The 24,516-nt window shown below is 43.4% G+C and overlaps 1 protein-coding gene across 5 annotated transcripts in view; it reads right to left on the minus strand.

The window, feature by feature from the left end:
- The window catches only part of PHF12 (PHD finger protein 12), a 42,327-nt gene extending 18,421 nt beyond the window's left edge, over positions 1 to 23,906 (minus strand). Inside the window, exons 1-3 of one of the 5 annotated variants that reach the window (XM_084862869.1) lie at positions 23,735 to 23,906; positions 22,334 to 22,515; positions 2,516 to 2,588 (exon numbers count right to left, since the gene is read on the minus strand). In XM_084862869.1, the coding sequence (XP_084718995.1) occupies positions 2,516 to 2,588; positions 22,334 to 22,515; positions 23,735 to 23,872 (393 nt within the window). In that variant the 5' untranslated portion in view covers positions 23,873 to 23,906. Of the gene's footprint in view, positions 1 to 2,304; positions 2,399 to 2,515; positions 2,589 to 22,333; positions 23,077 to 23,161; positions 23,603 to 23,734 lie in introns of those variants that run through there. The other 4 variants (XM_084862871.1, XM_084862872.1, XM_084862870.1 and 1 more) reach the window with 4 other exon arrangements.
- Positions 23,907 to 24,516: the final 610 nt, after the last annotated feature.

Consider the following 24,516-nt stretch of genomic DNA (forward strand, 5'->3'; position numbering starts at 1 on the left):
GACTGAGGACAGTGAGAACAACAGTGGGAACCAATAAGATCACTGTAGTTTGCCTTGGAGAGGCAGCCTGACCTAATGAATGGTTTTAACTGCTCAAAATAAATAAAGTTTGGTCCAGCCGGTATGGTTCAGTGGCTGAGCATTGACCTATGTTTTGATTCCCAGCCAGAGCACATGCCCAGGATGTGGGCTCAATCCCGGTGTGGGGCCTGCAAGAGGCAGCCGATCAAAGATTCTCTCTCATCATTGATGTTTCTCTCTCTCTCTCTCTCTCTCTCTCTCTCTCTCTCTCTCTCTCTCTCCCCTTTCCCTTCCTCTCTGAAATAAAATTTAAAAAAATTATATATATAACAGTCTGCAAGAACAAAGGTAATATGTAAAATAGGCAAGCAAAGCTCCCTATCTAGGGACACTGGGTGCTGGCCTGGAAGGTAACTGTGGAAGGAGAGTGTGTGAAGGGTAGAGACTCAGTAATCATCATGGTGGCTTTCAATGTTTCAAATTTAACTAGAACTATGAAAGTGATACTTCTTTGAATGGGAAGGTGGAGAAGTGGAAGGAGACTAAATGTACTCTGTAGGACTAGATGACTGACAATACGTTTTCCTCCAGGACTCCAAATTGAGTGGTCAAATGGAAGTTTTACATTGGTCTCCAGTCGGAAGACCTGGGGTCTTGTCCCAGTTCTGCCACTGATTTCCTATGACGTTGGGTGACTCAGGCTGGTGGGCAGGAATTTCTCTATCTGTAAAATTAATCCAGTAAAACTTTTCTTCTTTTCTCAGAGACATGGTGACGATCAAGAGGGTCATATATATGAAAGGGATGGCTCTGAGTTGGGAGAATCTAGCCTCCACTAGGAATAGGACCTGAACATTGGAGGGTGATGAGGCTCAGAGGATGTATCATTTCAATCCACTTCAGTGTAACTACAGAGGGCCAAAGCCTGGAACTGGTGGTGGTGGTGGTGGAAAAGACAGGTTTGGCTCTGGTAGGCAAAGAGGGCCATCTGAGAGAAGGTCAGAGTGAAATTTCAGAAAATACATACTATGTTAGGAAAAAAGCGTGCTATAATCTCTAGCAAGTATTTCTGCTTCTAGAAAATTGATGAAGAGGTAATAGAGTGTTGGAATGAGACAGGATTTAGTTCCTATCTTGGTTCTGTCAATTCCTTTTCTTTGGGAAAGTTTTTCTGCATTTATAAGCCTCAGTTTCTTCCTTTCTAAAATGGAGACACTAACACCATTTGTAACACCCACAAATGGCTACATGGATTAAATAAGATAAGGCACATAAAATACCCAGGAGATGATGGGAACTGAAATAACAGTTTCTCTCCTCTACCCTCTTTTCCTGGCTTTACCTCTTCTCCCTCCACTGTTCCTAACCCTTTTGCATCCAGCTTCTTTGAGTGGCAAGTTTCTGAAAGGCTTCCTGGCTGGCAGGTATCTCTAACTGGCCCTGCTCTAATCTAACCAAGTATGCACAGGAAGAGATCTGGGGAGGTGAGCAGGCTGGGGGACAGCCTGTTTTGTGGATTTTAGGAGAAATCAAACTACAACTGTGGTAGGTGGCTGAGTTAGCCCTAGCTTGCTTTTTAACAGGAACTCTTGTGAACACACTGAAAAAGAATGTCTAGCTAACTGTTTACCTTCCTCTTAAAGGTTGAAAACTGTTACACACATAAACCACAATCTCTGAATCATCTCATCCTGTTTCTGCAACCAAGGAAGTCATCACTCATTGTGACATCATGTACACAGGCAGGGAAAACAGAAGTGATGTCACAACAAAAGCAAGTTATTTGGCGTATAATTAGTGTGTGTGTGTGTGTGTGTGTGTGGCTTTATAATTTGCCAAGTGTAATCCAGTCTGTAATTTGAGGATTGGCTCTCTCTTAATCTGAGTGGAAACACACCTACTTCCTTTTTTGATAAAGGAGAATTTAGCTTTTGCATTCCACAGCAGTTCTCTCAATGTAGAAAATAATGTTCTCAAAGCCAGTAATGAATTATTGAAGCCAAGGTAAGGGAAACTAAAGAGAGATTAGGCAATTTGGGGTACAAGTGAGTTCAAAGTCCCCCTTCCCCATACACCTGGCTAAGCCTTTGGTTACTAGTGACTTATTTGTCTTGGGGTAAGAGAAACCCTTTTTTCCATCAAGCTGGAAAAGCAGCTTGTTTTTTCTTCAACCACTTTTAGCCATGGATATAGTTGCCACATTCAGGCCACCTACAGGAGGTCTACAAGATCAAACTACTCCTGTCACTATTGAATGATACATGGCTTAGTAAATTAACACACCTCTTCTGCCCATATCAGCAGCCCATGTTTGGATTTTAGGCCCTATTGGATTCCAAACAGTCACCATGAGGAGAATGTGGGTGATTCCAGGGCTGGAAGAGACAAGAAGAAGGGACAAAAACACCTTCAGGGCTAGGCCATCTTAGCTCTAGAATATCAGTACTCTAGATCCGGCATTCTGAGCAAAGCCTTTAGAAAACAGCATTATTACCTTTCGACGAACAGTGCACCGGTGACACATCCACTCCCCAGGAGGCAACATCTCTTCACTCAGTGGAGGGTTACTGCGGGGGAAAAGACAAGGGCAAGACTAAGTGACTAACTAATCCTTTGAAGCAGAGGAAAAAGCCTTCCTAGGTCTGGCACAAAGCCGCATGTCCCTCAACTTCTATTTTGGCCAGCCCTACAGCACTGCTTGGACTCTCACATCTTTCAAAATGCTTACTTGGCATCCTTTACAGTAACCTAAAGAGTGAGCCCCTCCCTCATCTTAGAAAGAGAAGCCAAATTCAGAGCTATTAATACTGGGCTTACAGGGAAAGATATAATTTCTTTCTCTAGAACACTCTCCCCCTAGAAAGCCATGCCTGTATGCCTGTAAGTCCTGCTACAATTTGCCTATGGTAGATTAAAGATCGTTACAAATTCTCTGATACTCCTTCCATCCAGAAGTAGTCTATTTCCTTCCTCTTGAATTGGGGCTTGTTCTTGTTCCTTGTTTTGACCAACAGAATGTAGCAGAGTTCTTAGGAGACCTGAAGATTCCATGTTTACACGCCTGGAATGTTCCATCTCAGAGCCCTGATGTTGTGCTGTGGGGGGCCACACAGAGGAGACTTAAGGCACTCCAATGAACAGCTCCTGCTGAAATCCAAGCCAACAGCCAGCACCACTACTGCCATGTGACTGAGTCATCTTGGACTATGCCAGCCCAGATGAACTTCCAAATGGCTGCAGTACCAGACAACAGCACATATAACAGAAAACCACCCAGCTGAGCTCAATAACCCAAAGGCTTGTGAGAGATAATAACTACCCTGTTTCCCCGAAAATAAGACAGTGTCTTATATTAATTTTTTCTCCCAAAGTTGCACTAGGTCTTATTTTCAGGGGATGTCTTATCTTTCTATGCGCTAGGTCTTATTTTTGGGGAAACACGGTAGTGTGTGTTTTAAGCCACGGAGTTTTGGGGCAGTTTGTCAGGCAACAATGGCATACTGGGGACAGCTCCTCCATGTGTCTTTCTGGGATTACTCAAACGTCCTAGACCCTGGCTACATGGCTTTGGGTCACTTCTGGCACTTCTCATGCTTTCCCTTATGTGATAGTTCTCCCATTTCTTTTATTAGAGGGACCAAGACAAGGGTTGAATCTCTTCCCTCTTTGTATCTTTGTAAGATGTGTACATAGTAGCTATTCAATTAAGTCAATACTGAATCAAAATTAAAACTGTGTAGGGCTAGCCTTACTGATTCTCCAAGGTCACCGATTTCCATTAAGGTTACACCAAGATCCATATGAGACTTTATTAAGCCCTTGGGAGGCTCATATTTATAATGCCTATACAGTAGTTCTCAAAGTGTGGTTTCCAGACTGGCAGCATCATTTGGGAACTTATTAGAAAATAAAATTCTGAGACCTCACTCCAGACCCACTGAATCATAAATTTTGGGGATAGGGCTTAGCAATTTATGCTCAATATCAAAGTTTGAAAACCACTGCTATACAGAACAGGCTACATTTATGCTTAAGAAATTCTTACAGTTGGTTCCTGAAGGTATTTTACTTGGAATGGCAAGTAGGAAATTTTTCTTAAAAGAATCCGAGAAAACTACAAAAAAACACACAACACCCACACTCGAAGATTGAATGTATAAGGACCTTTCCTTTAAGTCCTGGGCTTAATGCTATCCTGCTTTATCTTTTCTACCTAATAGCCTTGGGTGGGCAAATTTTCCTTACTCTGTGCTTCCCCAGAGATCTGATCGTGCATGTCAGGATGCCCAGCAAGCCCCATTGCTCCCTTTCTTCCCTGTTACCTTGGTGGAATCACAGGAGGACCTGTATCAGGAAGTGGAAAACTGGAGGCACGTAGGCCTGTGGGGATAGGTCTTTAAGCCCTGGAGGGCCACAGGCGAACATCATCTGTAATGTCTACTTTTATTCTCTCCAATGCATTTCTACATAGACCACACCCAAACTAATGAAATGCACACATGTAATTTGCAAAGGTCTACAGACTCTGCTATGCTTCAGCAGCTGTTATATTAAGATTAACCCTGAAAAGGCTGTCACTTCTGATTCTGTTTTTCATCATTTCTTTTCATTTGCCTACTGGCTTTGAGCCAAGATACCCTACCCCACATGTAAAGCAGAGAAGGGTAAGGCGGGATGGTACAGGCTTACATCTTTTTACCGAAATGTGAATGTCCTCCTGGTCCTTCATGCTTCCCCTAATCTATTTCCAACCCTGCTGGCAGAATGATATATTTAAAACACAATTCTGATTATATCACTCTCTAAATTAAAATGCCCTTCAATATCACCCCATCCATTACAGGATGAAGTTCAAGCTCCTCAGTGTTGTAGGTAAGACTCCATGACTAGAACCCTGCCTCCTTCTCCAGCTCCATTAAGTCTGGTGGCCCCCTACACAGCCTGTACTGTTTCTCAACTCTGTCTGCTCATTCCAGAGCCACTGCTCACAACCACTAAAGCCACATCCTTTCACCTGGTGGACTCATCTTTTATACGGGCTCAAGTCAGGTGTTACCTCCAGGAAGCCTTCTCTGACAGTTCCTGATTCTCTATAGCAGTTTTGTGCCACATTGAAACTGTTATGTACCTAAGTCCCTTCTCTATGCCTTATTCATCTTTGTACTTCCACACTCTGCACAATGCCTGGCACACTGCAGGTACTCAATGAAGTTTTAAGGGCTGAAGAACATTAAAAGAATGGGCTTCTAGAAAGTGAAGGTAACCCCTCCAAAGTCATGAGGCAAGGCAATGCAATTGGACAGGTACTTATTTTGTGGTTAAATTGCATATAAAATTATTTATGTTTTCTAAGTCACAAAACAACAAGACGACACCAAAATCCACACTTGAAATCTCAACTACACAATGAACTATGCACCCTACTTATTAAAGTCTCCTTTAAATAATTTAATATCTTATTTCTTTCTATTTTATAGCTTCACCTGAAGATGGATGGATATATATGTGTGTGTATGTATGTAAGTGTGTGTGTGTGTGTGTGTGTGTGTATATATATATATCACCTGTAATGTCTAACAGACACACACACACAGAGAAAGAGAGAGAGAAATGTTGATTGGCTGCCTCCTGTACCTGTCCCAACCTAGGGATCAAACCCAAAACCTAGGTATGTGCCCTAACCAGGTTATAAGAATCAAACTTGCAAACTTAGGTGTATGGCTCCAACCAACTGAGCCAGGGTGCTTTCTTGTTTTTTTTTTTTTTTTTTTTAAACTGATTTTTAAAGAGAGAGAAAGGGAGAGGGAGAGAGAGAGAGAGAAGAAGAGAGAGAGAAACATCTCTTTACTTATGCATTCACTAGAGGCCCGGTGCACAAAATTCATGCACAGGCAGGGTCCCTAGCAATCAGGGCCGATTGAGCTTTCCAGCTGCCACTGCTGGCTAGGGCATTCCTTCATTCAGTGCCGACCCCTGGTGGTCAACGCAAGTCAGAGTGAACGATCAAACTCCTGGTCTCCCGGTTGAACTCCTGAGGTGTTATTTTGCATATTAGCCTTTTACATATATAGAAGCTGGGTTGATCCTAGTCAGGGGATCAAACCCAAAACCTTGGTGTATCTGGGCAACGCTCTAATGCAGTAGTCGGCAAACTGTGGCTCACGAGCCGAGGTTTGCTGCTCTGTTGACTAATGAGTTTGCCAACCACTGCATAAGGCATTACCCTTACCCAGAAGTTTTGACTTCAGGTTAAAGACATTAGTACATTATTAAAATGTTTTTTAAGTGTTTTTCCCTAGCAGTGTTCAGCAAACTCATTAGTCAACAGAGCCGCAGTTTGCCAACCACTGCTCTAACCAATTGAGCTATCTGGCCAGGGCCTTACGCCTTACCCCCCACCCCTCTCTTTTTTTTGTGTGTGTGTTTAATTTTTATGCAATCAGTTTAAATTAAAATATATATATATTTTTATTGAGGAAGGGAGAGGGAAAAAGAATCATTTGTCAGCTGCCCCCTCACACCCCCTTACTGGGGATCAAGCCCTGCAACCAGGCACGTGCCCTTGACCGGAATAGAACCTGGAACCTTCAGTCTGCAGGTCAACGCTCTATCCAGAGCCAAACTGGCCAGGGTAAAATGTTTAAAATATTTTAATTCAGGGTAAAATGCTTAAAATTTCTATTAAGAGACTTTTAAAAGTAGCTCTAGGTTGGTTTCTAAAAGATCACTTTTAGAGATACCAAGTTTAAGAACACACATTTTTCAGAATTCTAGATTATGGCCACAGGCTCCTCTTGTCTGCCCTAAAGGATGGGGTGAGGACTGTGAGTTTAGGGAGTATGCAGGGAAGTTAGAGGGTTATTTCCAAGATTAATATAGAACACTTAAAACAATAAGGCCTTGCTGGGATTTTGCTACTTTCTTAAGAGACAGAACATGCATCTTGAAATACATTTGAAAATGTGGTTATCTAGAGAGACGGTAATAATACCTAAGATGTGACTGAAAAGGAAGGAAGGTCTATGTTTCTAGAAAATGGTCATCATAGGCATAGCTGAAACACAGGAATTGCCCATCAGAAAGCTTTCTCATGATTCCTCTTTGCTACTAGCAATTCCTTTCAAGCAATTTAGATGGCAGTTTTTCAATTCAAAAGGAAAAGGATTCATGAAATGCCTCCAGGAAAGACAGACTGTCATTGGGGTAAAAAGCTCAGGAACTAGTTCCAGAAAAAGGCTGTTTTGCAAATAAACTTGTTCTGTTCCACATTAAATATTATCAACAAGGAAAGGATTCCAGAGAGAAAGGAAATTCTGCCTCAGGGGACTCATGTACACATCCTGAGGAGTTTCCCACCTCATCCACCCACCTTAAGCTCCTACACCCATAAGAATGATGTGCCCCTAAGTTTAGTGTGTAACTTTGAAATAATTACAGGCCTACCTTGGAGATATTGTGGGTTCAATTACAGACCACTGCAATAAAATGAATATCACAATAATGCTGCTATTAAAAAATAAATAAAATGAGTATCACAATAAAGAGAGTCATGCAAATTTTTGGTTCCCCAGTACATATAGCAGTTATATTTACACTATATATTTTTTATTTTTTATTTATTTATTTTTTTTACTTATTGATTTTAGAGAGAGGAAGAAAGGGGAGAGAGAAACATTGATTTTGTTGTTTCACTTATCTATGCATTCATTAGTTGATTCTTGTATAAACCCTGACCAGGGATTGAACTCACAACATTGGCATATCAGGATGACACTCTAACCAATTGAGCTACCCCGGCCAGGGCTATTAAGTGTGCAATAGCATAGTTTAGAAAACAAACAAACAAACAAACCAACCACTACATACATATATTAATTAAAAAGTATTTTATTGTTAAAAAATATGCTAACCATTATTTGAACCTTCAACAAGTTGCAGTGTTTTTGCTGCTGGAGGGTTTTACCTTCATTTTATAAAAAAAACAAGCACAGTATCTGCGAAGTGCAAGAAAGAGGGGTACAATAAAACAAGGAATACCTATACATGTATGTCAGATTCTTTAAAATTAATGATATGCTTGTCAAGAAAAACAAGGTTCTGTCCCAGCTCCTTTTCATCCTCATATATCAATGAAGATAGGGTGCCAAGAGCCATTTTCTACTAAAGGAAATAGTTAAAAGCTAAACGTAAGGTGAAATTATTCTATCCGAGTTTCTGCAAGCAGTGAAAACCATGAAAATACTATAATGAGCCAGAGCTGCTTGTAAGGACAATACTTCCTAATCACTAAAGCTAGAAATAACACAGTGATATTACATCTAGACAGTGTATCACGGTTCACAAAATTTTTTTCACAGATGCTCTTATTTGCTTTTCACCACCATACTGTGAGAACTAATTATTATTCCCATTGCACAGGCAAGGAAACTGACTTATCTAAAGCCATGTAGCCAATAAGCAGCAGAATTAGAACCCAAGTCACAGTTTTCTAGTTCTTTTTTTTTTTTTTTTTTTTTAATATATATTTTTATTGATTTCAGAGAGGAAGGATGAGGGAGGGAGAGAGAAATATCAATAATGAACTGAAGCCGGTTTGGCTCAGTAGATAGAGTGTCGGTCTGCGGATTGAGGGGTCCCGGGCTCGATTCTGGTCAAGGGCATATGCATTGGTTTTGGACACATCCCTGCTGGGAGTTGTATAGGAGGCAGCTGGTCGATGTTTCTGGCTCTCTATCCCACTCCCTCCTTTCTGTGAAAAATCAATTTTATATATATATATATATATGATTTATCAATCTGTTAAAAAAAAAAAGAAAAAGAAAAAGAAAGGACTATGGCCTATATAGTCCTTCGAGATAGGTACTCTTCTCCACGGCAGAGAAGAGTGACCTGTGAGGATGGAGCTTCTGCAGAATGACTTCCCATCTTCACTGCAGTGGATATTCCCTTCCAGATCACTTGTTGAAAAGCACTAGACTGCAAGTCCTGGCTAGAAAGTGCCTGTCCACTGTAACCACTACTTGATCTTAAAGACATTGTTAGCTATAAAATAGTTCATAACAATAGAACTCTAAATTTTCAGACATTGTACAATTAAAGTATATGTGTCTCAGAGTTTGGTGTGGTTCTCTGTAAGGCCTAAGAAATCTATAAACTATTAACAGTAATATCTGTACACCAACCAACTAGAAAGCTGGTCAAGAACATTAATTTTTCAAAAGTAAAACTCTTAAAGCCAACCTCTGCAGTAGGACTCTAGCATCTAGACTCCCATAAACAAATATAAATGACTTGTTTCCATTGTTGATAAGGGTGTCTACATAGGTCTATTTCAGGAGTTATTGGAGAGAAAACCACATACACACCTCTCAGTTAACTGTAAAGCCTGCACTGACAGAGCCCTCCGTGTCAAATATTCAAAGCCTACAGCCAGATGACTCCACTACAGCCAAACGACAGAGCCAATTTTAATTCAGAATGCCTCTTTCATTCCTTAATGAGGCTGCGGCTCACCACTGCAGGTGGAAGATATTGGTAGTTGTCATGGTTCTTCGCTCTCTAATTAAAAGGATCTATTTCAAGTCATACATTAGTATGGCTGATCTGAGTCTAACCTCACTCATCTCCCTTGCTTATTAAAACACGTGAACCTGCTCAATATTAACATTTACTTCAGATTTAGTCCCCTCCAGCGGGACCTGTTGCTCTGTGTTAATTATCCATCCAATGCAAGCAGTTTTTCAATATGGAACTGGAAGGGAGAAGGGAACAAAAGAACAAAGGGGGGAAGGGAGAGGTGGAGGAAGAAAGGAAGATAGGGAAGCAGAAAGACTGCCTCTTATTTCAAAGACCTATTTTTTACATTATAACTTGCAGATAAGAATGGTGTTGCGTTGTTTTTTTTTAAAAAAAAATTAGGTTACTGTCCATCCAGCTAAGTGACACTGACATTTTAAAACTTGAGCCAAAGGGAGCCAGAAAGACAATATCACTTAATCAAATTAAGAACTTTAGTGTATGTCTTAGGACAAAAGAAAGCAAATAGTGAAAAATATTTTTAAAAAACACACACTACATTTTATCTTCCCAGATTGACAAAATATTGTTTAACACAAATACTTAAGGAACACTACGTAGACAACATATCTACACAATATACTAACAGCCTTCCATTCGGGTTGTATTCTAAAAGAGGTCAGTTGCATGAACTGGTAGAGTCCCTCCTGTCAGAACCCATCATTCACCAAGCAACAGAAGCTCTCAAGCCACATATGGCAGTTTGAGTTGAAATAAAACATCAGTTAAATTAAGAATGATCTCACTGGTCCCCTACTATTATCTGTATACCACCTCCCTTTAAAAAGAAATTTATTTTTTATTGATTTCAGAGAGGAAGGGAGAGGGAAAGAGAAACATCAATGATGAGAATCATTGATTGGCTGCCTCCTGCACGCTCCCCACTGGGGATCAAGCCCATGGGGATCAAGCCCATAACCTAGGCATGTGCCTCTGACCAGAATCGAATCCAGGACCCTTCAGTCCTCAGGCCAATGCTCTAGCCACTGAGCCAAACTGGCTAGGGCACCACCTCCCTTTTTGATGGTGGTGGGGTATTCAGCAAGCAAATAATAGCACTAAACAGTTTTGATTTTTAATTTCATAGTTCATGGATTCCATTCATCCGAGGTCTTCTATCAGATAAAAATCCTACAATTATATTTAGTGGCATTGTGTAATACCAACCGCAAAAGACAATACCATGCGTGTTCAGAACAGGACGACTCCCTCTAACTGGCCCCGCTGCCCTCTGCTAGCTACAGAAATGTGTTGGTACCAGCCAAAATGGGAGTAAAGGTGACTACTAGCAGAACCATAATCAGGTTTCAGCCTCCCAGCAGCCATCTTTTTTTAGTTTATAGTAAATTTAAAAAAAAAAAAATTGATTTCAGAGAGGAAGGGAGAGGGAGAGAGAGAAACATTAATGAAGAGAACCATGGATCAGCTGCCTTCTGTATGACCCCTCCACTGGGGTCTAGCCCACAGACCAGGCATCTAATCATGACCTCCTGGTTCATAGGTCAATGCTCAACCACTGAGCAACACTGGCTGGGCTCCGAATAGACATCTTGATCTATAAAGGGACCTAGGAGCACAGAAAACAAGCCTTTTACAAACTGAAACCAGCTACTGTTCTGCAAAAGCTAAGAGGCTCTGGGTAAAGTTTAACTTTAAAATACATTTTAAAATGTAAATTGAAAGCTGGATTAATACTAGTATACTCAAATTTAATGGTTTAGTTTTTTTAATATATATATATATATATATATATATATATATATATATATATATATATATAAAATTGATTTTTTACAGAGAGGAAAAGAGAGGGATAGAGAGTTGGAAACATCGATGAGAGAGAAACATTGATATGCTGCCTCTTGCACACCCCCTACTGGGGATGTACCCGCAACCAAGGTACATGCCCTTGACCGGAATCGAACCTGGGACCTTTCAGTCCGCAGGCCGATGCTCTATCCACTGAGCCAAACCGGTTTCAGCTGGTTTAGGTTTTGAGGGGATAAAATTTAATGAAACTTAAATGGCAGCAGAAATAGTAGGCTTCCTCTGACACTTGTGTGGTCACCAGCTTTCATCTTCAAGTATGGCATGCCTTTCAAAGGCAGGAGAGATGGTCACACTGAAGGATACTGGGGAGATGAAAGCACAGAGAAAGTTCATGGGGGTGGGAGGATTGTCCCTGAACCTTAATACCTTACCCTCCTTCATCCCAGCTACTGACTCAAATACAGCTAGCGCTACAAAGTAAAAAGTACAAGGACTGCTGGTTTTCATGCAAAGCCTCAGTAGCAATGTTAACAAAAAGACCAATGAAGTGCCAGGCCATTACAAATACCCCATTGAGAAACTTAGCTAGTTGCGTCATTTCCACAGGCTACAATCCTTTCAAACTAGCTGACTGTGCTCCCAAATTTTATCGCCTTCTAAGTAAAGCTGGCCTGTGACATCCTCCCAGCGAAGGACACCCGGAGAAGAGGGTTATAAGCTAGTGCAAGGAAAGGAGGAGGGAGGGAGGGTAGAGCATCAACAGTTACACCAGGTGTTTGCTTCTGCTAACTTCTCTATAAGGTGAGCCCGGGTGCTTACAGGGCCTGACCTATTATTACTAGTTTGCCTATTCTTGCAATCCTGGCTTCTCTAGAATGGAAAACGGGCTTGCTACAAACATTTTTTAAATGGGCTCTATTCATCCACCTCATGATAGCTGTAGGAGCCCACCTGTTCTGGAAGAGCCAACATTCTGGCCTCAACAGTCACTGCGTAACACTCCTAGGGATTCCATTCCATTGGAAAGAGGAACAGAGGAACCAACAAAACTGAGTACTGTACTGCGGCCAAATTTTAGTAGTCTATCAAGAACAAGGTAATACTCAGGCCCCACTATTCTTACAGACATAGCTTAGGGAATCTGGACCAATTTACATCTTACAGATATTGAACCTAAAATCCCACAAAGGCTGGGAAAACTAAGAAAATATTAACAATGTTTTTATTTGAAATCCTACTAAATACAGGGTGGGGCAAAAGTAGGTTTACAGTTGTGAATATGCGAACGTTTATTCTTGTATTATTATTTATTTATTATTGTATTATTTTCCATAGAAACTGTGAGCCTAGTTTTGCTCACTTTGTATATAGAGAGCAGGTTTCTACTTAAGACCCAGCTACTTTTCCCTAAGGAGGATTTCTGCTTCATTTACTGACAGGGTCTTCTACTAAAAAAAAAAAAAAAAAAAAAAAGGAGAGAAAATAATGCTATTATTTGGGCCAAAACAGCACAGAGGTTATTCCTTCCTTCTGTGACCACTACTTTCTCCCCTCCCCCATTCTCCTCATGAACCTGACCGCTCCCCCACCCTCCATGGCTGGAGAGGTAATCTCCTGGGCACGCTGTCAAACTGTGCTGTCGTGGTTTGATGCCACAGCTAAGTGCTGCCTTGGGCTGCCGAGCCTTCCAGTTATACCCACAGCGACCTATTTAGGAGCTGAACATACTTCTCAGAGAGAGAGCCATGACTTTTCCCTTTGGCCCAGTTTTCTTCTCAGATGGTCCCTAATCAAAAAACGATCATCCTGAAGATCTGAATGTGTGCACAAAAATGATAAGATTTGAGAAAAGCTTGTATGCAGTAAGCACACAAGCCTTTGACATGAACTCTTCCCATAACTTAAACTGCAGACACTTTTCTTACCTGTTCAGCTTACATCCCCAACACCTACAGTCTACAGCCAGCACTCAGAGATGTCAGATATTATAAAATTAGGCATTAGAATTAAGTTAGAATTGCGAAGTGTCATCTGTGCCAGGCAAAACCATAAGGGCTACAGAGGGATAAAAAAAGCAAAACAATATTTACAAAAAGGCTAAAATTAGTGACAGAATTCTCCTTAATTTAAAATGCTCTTTCAAAAAATGGCAAGCAAGATCAAAGAAAGTTGAATGTAGTAAACTTATGCATAGATCTATGAAAAGTTACAGGTTTATACACATTTAAGGGTGTATAATTTTCATAATGTATTTTAACCAATAATTGATGTATTTTAACCAATAATCAATTATTGGTTAAAATACATTATGAAAATTATACACCCTTAAATGTGCATAAATTCAATGGAAAAAGTACACTGTAGAGTTTCTCTCCAATGTTTCCAGAGTTTTGTTAAAACCAAGAATCAGTAGAACTCTACTGATTTAATTCCCATGTCTAATGAACATGGGAACTAAAAAGCTACCAGCTCGTCACAGGAGCCCATAACCGGTGGAAAGCAGAACAGGAGTAGCTCCACAATGCCCAGGTTTGTAATGTCGAGATTTGTCTAAACGCACTTGAAGTGCTGTACATTTCATTAGCTTCCTGCAGACACGAGAAAAATAATACTCAACATCCCTCTGAATATCACAGTTGGATAAAAGCCTGTAAATGTGCTCGTATCGCCAAAAACAGGATTCCACTCTGGACTCAAGCTTGCTAGTAATTCTGAGCGGCTCCCCCACCCCTGCCTGGTCTAGAGATGAAGTGATGTCTTTGGGTTATGGTTAAATTCAAACCCTGCAGAGTCCTTTTTTGCTCACTCAAGATTATTTCAAAGAGCGCCTCATGCAGAGCCTAAATCAGTGGACTGATGGCTTGGTTTAGGCATGGAGTTTTCCTCTGCCCTGCAGTCACTCTGTCTTTTGTCCTTTCAAGACTGGGAAACATTTTCTGAGAGATATGCTGTACAATTTGTCAGAAAACAAAGGAAGGGCAAAGATTAAACACCAAAGCCATTAACATACAGGAAAGCAAATGTAATTAAGAGGGAAAGGAAGGGTCACTTTGTGTTTGTATTTTTTTTAATGGATTTCAGAGAGGAAGGTAGAGGGAGAGAGAGATAGAAACATTAATGATGAGAATCATTGATTGGCTGTCTCCTGCACGCCCCCTAATGGAGATCGAGCCAGCAACCCAGACATGTGGCCTTGACCAGAATCTAATACAGGACTCTTCAGTCCTTAGGCCGACACCCTATCCACTGAGCCAAACTGGCTAGGGCACTGTGTGCCTGTATTAACAAAGATACCATCCAGTTGGAAGAACCCAGACATAATTTCTGTTCCCCAAACAGTGTTTATCTTCGCATATTCTCATTTGTAATACCATTAGGTATTATGCACCGGTGAGCAGAGAAAATGGGTTAGCCTCTGGCTTTCAAGTACAGATGTTCCTTGACTTAATAATGGGATTAAATCCCAATAAACCCATTTTAAGTTGAAGCTATTATAAGTCAAAAATGCATTTAATAAACCCAACCATAGCCTACCTGGTTTCTACTGAATGTGCATTGCTTTTGCACTATATAAAGTACACAACAATCATAAGTTGACCACTGTAAGCCAGAAACTGTAGTTTAGTGAGCATTTAGTACACTACTAAGGAAAAGGGAAAGGAGCTCTTTGAATGAGTTGAGTGTTTATTACTTAGATAATTTTATCAATCTGCAAGGTGTACTTGGTATTTGCTTACAGTGATTCACCAACAGCTCTATATAGTAGCCAAGTTTCTCTTTGCCGATGGGTAAAAATCAATGATTTCTCCTATTATCAGTGTCCATTGTTTCCTTCAGCGTCTTTTGCCTCCCACACAAATGTGCCAGCTAAAACTTCATCTTTATTCTTATTTGCTGAGACCTAGGTTTAGAAATAACCTTAGGCTTAAAAGATAAGGATTTTGATATCCATAAGAGGTAAGCAGAAAAAGAAGTCACCTTATTCTTAACTGTTCTCGAGTCATGGGAAAAGCAGCCAGCCAGTGACCTGTGCATGCATCCTGGGCATGGTGACAAATCCGCAATACCAAAGTGCCTTTCTGAAATTTGGTCTAGGACTTGCACTGAATACAATGTCCTCCTCTTTCAGGAAACTGGCAGGGGGACAGCCGTACTCTTGTCCTATCTCTTGGGAGGATAGCATTATGCAGAGGTGCTCTTATAAGTGTCACTCATTCAACGACACTGCAGCTGGCCATGTTGTACTCACTGGGGACTCTAAGTAGAAGGAAAAGCACGGTGGAGGTGGAAAAACAAACTTTCCCCCGCCGTGCTCTGGTGACTTAAAACTCTGGTACCTTAAAATAATGCATTTCCAGGAGCTTGTGCTGCATTATCATAATAAGTCCATCATAATCCCAACCAGAATATTCTACTAGGATGACCTGTTTAACTACACACCCAAGGAATTGTTGTATATGTGCCAGTTCAGAGATGGATTTCAACATTCTTACCTATAACCAAAAGCAAACAACATTCAGCTTCATCTATATTCTATGGCCCTGTCACTTGGAGAAGAAAAGATGTACCCATTTCTGTTAATTAGCGGGACACCTGCATTTCTAGGTAGCAACAAAATCCTCTGGGGAACATCAAAGCAGACGGTTTCTTTTTACAAGTTATATAAAACCTGCAGGCAAATATTCTCTCCCTATTTATTGCTACCTGGGCTTACATAAAAACATATATAAACAGGTGAGTTCACCAGTGTACAAAAATCATTTTGTCCTTGTTAACTGGTTTAAAAGACAGTTCATTTATTGATCTGGAGTTATTTCCACCCCAACCTGTTACCAATCATACCGAGGCAATTAAAATCTTCCTTAGGAGCCCCAAAGTATGAGAAGTGTCTGCACATAGACATTTTCTATTGTGGCTGTGGGTGCTGGGTGGGCATCCTGCTTCAGGCAGGTGGTGGATTTTTTTATATTTCCTCTAGGTTAACTTCCAGCCTTAGACTTCTTTGTTGAGAAGGGTCACTCAGAAAAGTTGAAGCAGCAAAACACCAAAGCACACTGTAAGGTTCTCTCCACTGAGACGCGCCATCTTGACTGCAATTCACAGAAGAAACCCTTTGCTCACTGTCATTACATAGATTATACAGGCATAGACGTTAACGTGTAATTAAATCTACCATCTTTTTCTCGGTAAGACTCAAAAGTTGAATAAAAAGACAACCCATAAATTGGGAGAAAATACTTGCAAATAGTGTATCTGATAAGGGACTGGTATCTAGAATATATATATATATATATATATATATATATATATATATATATATATATCCCTTACAACTCAATAATAAGAAAACACAACCCAATTAAACTTGGACAAAGGGTATGAATAGACATTATTCCAAGAAAATATACAAATGGCCAATAAGCACATGAAAAGATGTTCAACTCATTAGCCAGCAGGAAAATGCAAATCTCAATCTCAATGACATAGCACTTTGTATCCACTGGATGGCTTTACCCACTGGAAGACAGATAATAACAAGGGTTGGAAAAGATGTGGAGAAACTGGGACCCTCATACAGTGCTGGTGGGAATGTAAAATGGTGCAACCACTTTGGAGAATAGTCTGGCAGTTCTTCAAAGGTTAAACATAAGAGTGACTTAGCAATTCCACTCTTCAATATACACACCTAAGAGAAATGAAAGCAGTGTTCACACAAAAAATGTGCACATGAATGTTTTATAGCATCATTATTCATGATAGCAAAAAGTGAAAACAACCCACATTTCCACCAACTAATGAATGAATAAATAGAATGTATTATATCCACACATGGAATAGTATTCAGCCATAGAAAGTACTGATAAATCCTACAAGGATGAACCTTGAAAACCCACTGAGCCCTTTTGAGTATCACTTGCAATTTCATTCAGAGCTTAATAAAAATCACTGCTTCATTTAACACAGGATTATTTGAATCCCTTTTCAGTCCAAATAAAATAATTTTTTATTTTACTTTATTTAAAAATTTATTTATTGATTTGAGAGAGACTAAGAGAGAGGAGAGAGCTATCAATTTGTTGTTCCACTAATTTAGTATGCATTCATTAGTTGCTTCTTGTATTTGCCCTCACTGAAGATCAAACCTGCAATCTCGGCATATTGGGGGCAACGCTCTAACCAATTGAGCTACCCCACCAGGGTCCAATTTTATGATTTGTCTTTCTTTTTTTAAAAAAAATATATTTTATTGATTTTACACAGAGAGGAATTGAGAGGGAGAGTTAGAAACGTCGATGAGAGAGAAACACCGACCAGCTGCCTCTTGCACCCCCCCCCCCCCCACTGGGGATGTGCCCGCAACCAAGGTACATGCCCTTGACCGGAATTGAACCTGGGACGTTTCAGTTCGCAGGCCGATGCTCTATCCACTGAGCCACATCAGTCCCGGCACATGATTTGTCTTTCAACAAATTCTTTTGGAGATATACTTAAGAATTTAAAATAAACACAAGTCCATCTCCATATTAAAAATAAAGGCTGTACCTAAAACGTATCTTTACACATTTGCACATAATTGAGGAGTATTACGTCCTTTCCCACTTTTAATACTTCCCATGGCTTTCTCAATGAAAGCCATTTGGGTCACAAACAGTTGTGAGCAAACAACTCATACCAAATATTATTCTTATATTTTTAAACAGTGGTTATCTTTTATCCTTGGGTTAAAGCACTCATGTAACAAGAATTAGTCCCTGAGCCCCACCATAGGTTTACAAAGCATACATGTGATATTGAGTTGAAGTTGATTGGCAATGGACCCTCCCTGTTTGAGTGGACCACTTAACAATACTACAAACCCAGCTTCCAATGCAACTTAGCAAATGCGAAAGTAAAAACATAAAATACACATAAAACCAAATTAGTTTATTGTTCAATCATTTTACTATTGAGGGGATAGGCTAAGGGGAGGCAGTCCTGATGCTGTCACCTCCAATTCTTCAGTGCCAGGCTTCTCAGCACTTACGATGTCAGAAACAACAGATTCATAAGATAATGTTAACATAAATGTATTTAAATTAATCTCTTGCCTGACACTATCCTAATGAGGAGCTAAATACAACAAAATCAGAAAAACCACCTCCTTAAAGTTCACATGGCAAATATTTTCTGTAAGGCAGCTTTTTACTCTAAGTGCAAAACCTTTTTTGTTATGACTCACTGAAAATTAAATATGCAAAACTCCAAGCTGAGCTTAGTTTTGCCTGTGCACAGAGACCTTTTTACTCTCATTCTTCGAAAACCTCATTTGAGATCTTGCTGCCAACACCAGAGAGAGGAAAGCGGCCAACAATTCCAAATATAACATGCGGAGGCAAATGCTACAGAAATCTGTCTGACGGGAAGCAACCATGCTGAGGTCTGCTGAGGTGGATGCACTTCTTAATCAGACCATTTTGGTCCCTCAGTCTGGAGCAAAATGCCATGAGAAAGCAATCGGAGGAAACCATCCAGTTTCTAGTCAGCCTCATTATCAATGCCCTATGCTACTCACTTTATCAGTAAGAATAATTCTATCCATCTCAAACAGAAAGATGGGTCAGTGGCAAATAGAGCTCCATCAGTTATTCTAACATTTTTTTCACTGATGTTTTAGGGACCAGTCCACGAAGACCGGTATTTTCAGAAGGCTCAACTTATGGCATGACAATCATAATAAAGGCCAGGCTCACCAGGGAACCCTTAAAAACATCTCTCTTTCCAATTCTCCAGGGGCAGGTTTAGTAACCCCTGCTACCACTCTGACTAATTTATAACCAGTTAAACTTGGATAAAATGATTACAATATCACTTAAACAAATATGAAAACATCCTTAGCTCCTCAAGTTTAATTCTTTAGTGAGTTAATGGTACCGAGTACAGGGAAATTCATTTCCTCAGCCAGATCATTACAGAAAACCCCAAATAGGACTCGTAGTCTAATTGGGAAAAGGACTATTCTTCATATAAAGCTCTGACCCTGAGACAAGACAAGACAATTAAAACAGCTTATTTGATCAGTCATTTCCTCCAGTAGTTTATCTTAGAAAAATCCCTGGTGGTTGTGGCTGTCACTAAACCCAGGAGGTAAAGCTTGCCTACAATCACTTCTGGAACATTTGACTAGATCGGGTTCACGGTGAGGCAAGCTGGCAAGGCACACTAGAGAGACTGAAAAAGGACTTGTCTCAGAGCTTTGAATGGAGACCCACAGCAGCACTGCAGTTATGACCTACAGGGTTTGCAAAACTCCATCTTCACTCTTGTGCTTTCTGTACATGAGGAAAATTATCACCCTATGTTTACCTAAATAACCCAGTCTTAGCTAGTTAAAAAGGGAAGCAAGAGAAAATATAACCATATCGTCTAACCTCACTCCCACATGGTACAAAAAAGCAATGGGACATGTTGAGAGCACACTCAGGAATCAAAAAATTATCTGAGACCACTAATTGCTTGATCTATCTGTCCACTTTGGTTGAGATGGCTAATGAAGGACTTCACTTGTGCTGGAAAGGGCCTAGGGTAGGAGGCAGGAAAATGGGATAAGCCACACTTAAAAGAAGGCTTCCTGCTTTTGTACCGTTATCTAGAATGTTTTGTGATTTATATAATAACTCAAGATAAGTTAATGGTACATTCAGTACCGGCATCTTCAAAGCGCAACTGGAGATGTGAAACATGCCCTGCCTCATTTACTAGGATTCTCAAATCTCTGATTACCAGTCCCCATTCATGGTCTTATACAAAGTATTCAATGAAATGCAGTCTGGGCAAGCCTGAGTCTCACCAACAGCTAAAAAAAAAAGTCCTTCCCCCTCTCCTCCCAGCTGAAGCAGAAACTGTTAATTGTACAACTTGACAAGACTTAGACTCATCTTATTAAAAGATTCAGAGGTTAGATTTTAGAGTTTAAAAAGTCCAATGCCAGGCAAAACATTACACTTTTCCATGCCTGAAGCTTCTAATAAACAATTTCAGTTTTATTAAACAAATGAGACTAAAAACAATAAAGAGCTTACCAAATTTCCCTCAATATGGTTAACACTAACTTTAAGAACTTAGGTAAAACATTAAGCTATATTTAAAATCAAGCAATCTACAATTCAGTCCTGGTGTATGTATCAAGTAAGTACAATAAAAAAAATGTAAGCAACTGGGAATAACTTGTAAAAAACTCATCTTATTTAGGTACAAATTGTTTCCATTAGCAAGAACAGAACAGGAAACTTGCAGAGATTTTTTTCCCCTCCAGGTGAATTACAACTTATAGGATAAAAAGGATAAAACTCACAAACCCTTCCTACTGGTATTAGTCATTTCATAATAAAAAATTTAAAGCTAGCAGCAAAGCTTCCTCCAGGGTAATCATTTTTGTTTCTGCAACATTACAAGCTAAGATGGGGTGCCCTCCTGGACAAAAGTATCTTGGGAACGGTAACTGGAGCTTCCTACATACCTTCTGACCACAGACTTAATTTGCCCAGTATCAATCATCTGTTTAATAGGTGTTCCAAAACCTGCAATTAGTGTAAATATACAAGAGGTGCTAGTCCACAAACGGAGAGAAGGAATTTGGATGGAACTGTGTACAGTACTTAAGGAAAAACCCCATTAAATTTTTTTTTTTTTTTTAAACAAAACATGAAAAAATGGGTGGGAACAAACAGACCCTCTCCTTCCCTCTCTCTCTGCAGCCTGTCTCCTTCCACAATCACTCGATTCAGTCAACTGTTGCTGAAAACCAGAATGAGACCCAATCTGGGTTCCCTGAGCAAATATGGGATTTTTTGTGGCGGGCAGAGGTGATTTCTCCAGGCAGAAGTCGGAGTATAAACTCTCCTTGGCCTGATTGTTCAGGGCTGAGCTGCTGAGGAGGATCCAGCATCAGGCCATCAACCCAGGTCCCTCCCTCTCTTCCCCTGGTCTCTCCCCTCCCCTCGAGCTCAGTAAGGGGGTGGTGGTGTAAAAAAGCGCACAGCTTTCCACCCCTCCGCTCCTTAAAAATGTCCTTGCGGAGCCACCGCATACAATCCAGCCCCAGCAGCAAGTAATTTGGCAGTGAAGGGCTCGCCGATCCAGAGCGGATAAGAGAAATCGGCGCCCAAGGGCAATTTTAATTGTCTAACAGGGCCCGATTTCCTAAGAGGCGGCCGCACGGGGCGGGGAAGAAGGAGGCAGCTCCGAGAGGCAACAGGGGGCAGGCGGCAGCAGAGAAAAGGGACCAAAGCGGTGAGATCCCAGCCTCGGCCTCCGAGGAGCTTCCGCAGAAAGGACGCGGGGGCTAACCCCACTGTTCCCCGGGAGGCGTTTGCAAATCATATATGCAGCCAAAATGGCGCTGAGAATAAAAATATAATTTAAAGACAGGTCGCCATATTGTAAACAGAGAGACAGAGAAGAGGCGGACTCAAAGACAACCTCCATGATTCCTGCTACAGCCGCAAACGCCCGGACGCCGGGTCCCGGGCTCTGGACCCGGGCATCTCTGGCGGCCGAGGGTTCCGCGCACCGACCCCGGGGAGAGCCCGGCCCGGCCCGGCCTGGCCCGAGCCCGAGGGCGGCGGGCGCGCGGGCAAGCGAGCGGCACAGGGCCCGGAGCTCCTCCCCTTCCTCCCGGCCCCGGCCAGCCGTGCCCGGCAGGATCAGTCCCCGCTCCCTGGCCACTGGCAGTCTCAGATGGGGTTCTCCCTTCTCCTCCCCATCTCCATCTCGGGGTCCCGACCCCATCGCCGCTCCTCCCCTTCCTCCCCCGCAAACGGCCAGAGCCCCGCATACACCTGGGCCAGGAGGCGCTCGCCCCAGCGGCGATAGAAAGTCATCTAGCGGCTGCAGGCGCCCGTTATTTGGCAGGCAGGGGTAGGCCGGGTGAAGGAATGTGCCAACCAGGGCCCACCACGGGGCTCCAAAAGGCGTCCGCAGGCCTTACCAGCACTGAAGGTGGAAGGCGGCAGGGCAATGGTCACAGCACAGGAGGTCGCCACCTTCTTTGCAGCTATCGCAGCTGTCGTGGTTGGTGGCCCTGCCGCTTCTCCGGGGCTCCTTCTCGGGCTTGCGACTCCGCTTTTCGGCCTCGTCCGTCTTGGGGGGTGCCAGCAGGGCTTGGATTTGCTGCACACACATACAAACGGCGTGTGTGCACACTCGGAGCTCCCGGGCTGTCCGTCGCCCCTCCGGCGCGGCTTCTCCGTCACCCACCCCTCTCCCCCCTTTTGTCCTTCTTCCTCCCATCCAGGCTGCTCCCAGAACCTCTCAGCCCCCCGGAACCAGGGGGAGCCCACCCCCTAACCGTGTTCCTGCAGCACAACAAGGAGCTTCTTCCAAATGGGGAGAATCAGGGTGGGGGGATGGGGAGAAGGGTGCGCGGTTCCCAGCTCGCCACACTTCCTTGTATGGACAGTGGGGGACTCCGAGCTGGGCTCTGGAGAGGCCTGAAGCCGGGTACCCGGACGTGCTGGGGGAAGCACAAAGGGGCCGACGAGAAGGGGGTGGGGAAGCCCGCCGGTGCAACGAGATGGGAGCGGGTTGGTGCCTCGGGAAGAGCAAATCGAGGGCGGCGGGTGGTGAAACTGCTGCAAACGTCCTCGGAGGCTGAGCTTGGCCCCCTCACATTGCAAAGATGGGAGAGTCTGGGTGGAAAGAACCCCCCTCCTCCCCAGGCCCACTTGCGCTGCGAGCTCAGGACTGGCTTTGTGGGGCGGAGGGCGGAGGTTCCCTCCCGGCGTTGGGGGAAGGGGATGAGGAGGGCTACTCTTACCTCCATCAGCCCCCCTGACGTGTCCAAGTCGTACACGATCGTCTTGGTCTCCATTTTCTCCCACATTCATCCACCTCCCGGGCTGGGCGCTTTCTGTTCGGGCCCCCCCCAACCCCGGGGGGAGGGGGAAGCGGGAGGAGGGGGCGCTCCTGACCCCGGTCCCCTTCTTTTTTCTCAACACAGGTCCCGACTTCCTCGCCCTGGCTCCCCCCCACCCCCCGGCCCCCAGTCCCCGGGATGGCAGCGTCCTCCCTACGGGCCGTGAGGGGGGAGCGGCCCCTCAGCCCCGGCCCAGTGGCTGACTGCACGGTGGGTCCCGGCTCCGGGGGTCAGGCCTCGGTGGGGCCTAGTCCCGCAAGCTAGAGCCGGCGCTGGCGACCGCTGGTCCGGCAGGGAAGGCTGGCGGGCGCTGCCATCCTGGGGTTGGGGGATCGGAGGGGGGGTGAGAGGTTAGGTGAGGTTGTGGTACGTGAGGTGACTGCGGGGAGGGTGATGAGGGGTGGTCCCCGGGCTCCGCCTCTCGCCGCCGCCGCCGTCTGCGTCCCGGCTGCCGCGCACTTGGCGCAAACTTACCGCGAGCGCCCGCAAAGCCACCCGCGCAGGCGCCCGGGGATCGCTGCTCGGCGCGCGCAACCGCAGTGACAGCCGGCGGCCGGGCTCCGGCGCAGCCGCAATGAGGGGGTACCCCCCAGCGCGCAGCCGCGCTGGCATTCTTCTGAAGCGCCGAAACCCTGGCTTTTCCCCCCCTGCGCCTGCGCACTGAGATAAAGGGGCGGGACCTGAGGTATCGCGCAGGCGCCTGGGAGAGCGCGTAAGGGTCACAGCGCAGCCGCAGAAACACGAGCACGGTTCATCCATTGGGGTTTGTAGCTGGACCTAGACTACTCTGTTCCTGCGCAGGCGTGTTGAGGCTGTTCCTCTCCCGCCTGCAACAACACAGCCAGCGCTCACGCAGGCGTATTGTCACCTGCAGGCCCTAACAAGAATGCTTCTCCTTTCGCCATGTTGGTAATGGTACATAGACTATCATGTCCTTGGAACCCTCAGGCATGCACAGGAAGGATAAGGTGTGGTGCTGGCTGGAGCTGGCAGGCTGTTGGTGACAGCAGTACTCCTAGGGATGTTGCGCTGGACTGTTTGGTCCCAGCGTCAGGTGTGGCTGGACCAGGCGCCATATTCGTAAAGAGAAAAGAAAAAGCCATCGCGACGGAAAACGATGCTTTTGGTGTCGGGTTGGATGGCTCCTGTTATCACTTCCCTCCCGTTCCCCACAGCTAATTTTAGTCTCAGCATCTCTGCCTTGCATAGTGGTAACACCTTGGGGAATTTCGCATGCCTGTTAGTACACTCTTTTG

This window comes from Pipistrellus hanaki (assembly GCF_964339955.1).
Source record: "Pipistrellus hanaki genome assembly, chromosome: 16".
In the NCBI taxonomy this organism is placed as follows: Eukaryota; Metazoa; Chordata; class Mammalia; order Chiroptera; family Vespertilionidae; genus Pipistrellus; species Pipistrellus hanaki.